Genomic DNA, 2,106 nt, shown 5'->3' with positions numbered 1-2,106 from the left:
TTCTGAGCAAAATGGGTAAGATAAGGCCACTGAAAATCTAGAGATTCAAAAAGGGGTAAGGTAGGATGGCCCAAGAAGCCTTAAAACCCTTCATTGTTGTTATAAAGTCTTCAAATACAATGAGAAAAATGAAACCCGGGTGCCCACTACTCAGCTCTATTGAATTCCAGCATTTTGCCACTCTTGCTTTAGATTTGTAAGATTTTTAAGTGTTCTTATAAAGAAAGGCTTTTTGAAAAGTACCCATTTCTACATCTGTCCCAGGGAAGGTCTGTTACTGATGGGAATTAATTACATTCTTCAGGTGTACTAGGGGTAGAAAGGTTGGGGCCACTAGACTACTTTTCTGTACTGTAGACACAAATTTGCCTTAAAAGTGACTTGATATTTAAAAGATTTAAAAATCGTTATTTTTCTTTGCCAATAACATAAAATTCAGTCTTCTATTATGCAAATGGCAGTAACCAATAATCTACTTAAACTGTAAAAATACAATCAGTCTATGAAAGCATGGCTGTCCTTATGTGCTGCAGAATGGATGCTCATATATAAAAACTGCCCCCTTACTTGTTGTTTCCTATTGCTCCTTGCTGCCAGGCCTTCATGTCTGGTGACTGGTATCCAGAAGCAGGTGGAGTCTGCTGGAGCAGAGAGCTCTGAGGAGGAGGGATTGGCATCGGCACCATGGAGCTCCCAGGGCTTAGAGATGGAGCAAAGTTGGCCTCACCTTGGGGAACCATTCCTGCAAATTGACATAAATTAATTCATGTGAATACACTATAAATTTATTAACCCCATAAAAGAAAAAAACCCCAAAGGATCTATCATAATATATTTATAAATATTTTATTCAACTGAATAGGGAAAAATTTAGTCTCTTAAAATAAGGCAGGAAATCTCAGTATAAAGAAATAAACAAACATATAAGTTTGGAAGCATGCTTTCCATTCATTAAGTTGTTGATTTGTGCAGCAGGATTATGTATGTTTTTCCTGCTTTTTTGCTAACATGAATTTTTAAGTGTAAAGAACATATATGAACATACATGATGAATTACTTATATAATAAATGTAACTTGAAAAGGGAAAAATAAGAAAAACCCATGTGTGAAAATGAAAAATGATGAAGTTTTGTTGGCTATTCCTCCTCAGTTTTCTCTGTGAGCTCCTCCTCTCTTCTCCTCCCCTTTTTAAAAGCTTTATTGAGACATAATCTATACAACATAAAATTCACCCATTGTGACTGCACAATTCAATGAATTTTAGTCCATTTATAGTGTTGTGTAACCATCACCACAATCCAATTTAGACATATTCAATACCCTCCAAATTTCCTTGTGTCTGTTTGTAGTCAATCCCCATTCTCACTTCCAGTCCCAAGTAACCACTGATCTGCTTTCTTTCCCTAAAAGTTTGCCTTTTTGTGGATACTTCATATAAATATAACAAGACATCGTCTTTTGTATCTTTCTTTCACTTAATATAATGTTTTTGAGGTTCAACCATTTTGTAGCATTTATCGGTAGTTTGTTCCTTTTTAGTGCTTATTATCCAATATAGTTGTGTTGAAGAAAAATCAACTGAGCATAAGAGTTTATTTTTGGACTTTTTATTCTGTTCCAGTGATTTATATGTCTGTTGTACCAATACCACACTGTCTTGATTGTTGTAACTTTATGGTAATTTTTGAAATTAGGTAGCTATCCAACTTTGTTCTTCTTTTTCAAACTTGTTCTGGCTACTCAAGGTCTGTGGCATTTCCATATACATTTTAGGATAAGCTTGTCAATTTCTCAAAAAATTTATAATTGCTGTAATTGTCCCTGTTAATTAATTCTATCATCTATGTAATTTATGGGTTCATTTTTGATTGACTGATTTTTCTCTTCATTACAGGTTGTATTTTTCTGCTTCTTTGCGTGCCTGGTAGTTTTGAAAATCAGGTTCCAGACCTTGTAAACTTTACCTTGTTAGGTGCTGGATTTTTAAAATTTCTTTCAATATTTTCGACCTTTGTCTGAACTGTGGTTAGGTTACATGGAAACAGTTTAATTCTTTTGGGTCTTGTACCCCAAAAGGGTTTAGTCTAGGGCTTATTTTGCTCTGC

The 2,106-nt window shown here is 34.7% G+C and overlaps 1 protein-coding gene across 1 annotated transcript in view; it reads right to left on the bottom strand.

The window, feature by feature from the left end:
• The window catches only part of NCOA1 (nuclear receptor coactivator 1), an 82,741-nt gene that overhangs the window by 19,697 nt on the left and 60,938 nt on the right, over window positions 1-2,106 (bottom strand). Inside the window, exon 11 of the mRNA XM_012652405.1 lies at window positions 568-742. Within this exon, the coding sequence (XP_012507859.1) occupies window positions 568-742 (175 nt within the window). The remainder of the gene's footprint in view (window positions 1-567; window positions 743-2,106) is intronic.

Source organism: Propithecus coquereli, unplaced genomic scaffold, assembly GCF_000956105.1.
Source record: "Propithecus coquereli isolate 6110/MARCELLA unplaced genomic scaffold, Pcoq_1.0 Scaffold39, whole genome shotgun sequence".
Lineage (NCBI taxonomy): Eukaryota > Metazoa > Chordata > Mammalia > Primates > Indriidae > Propithecus > Propithecus coquereli.
Note: the sequence above shows the minus strand (reverse complement) of the source record. Positions and strands in the feature narration are given on the sequence as shown.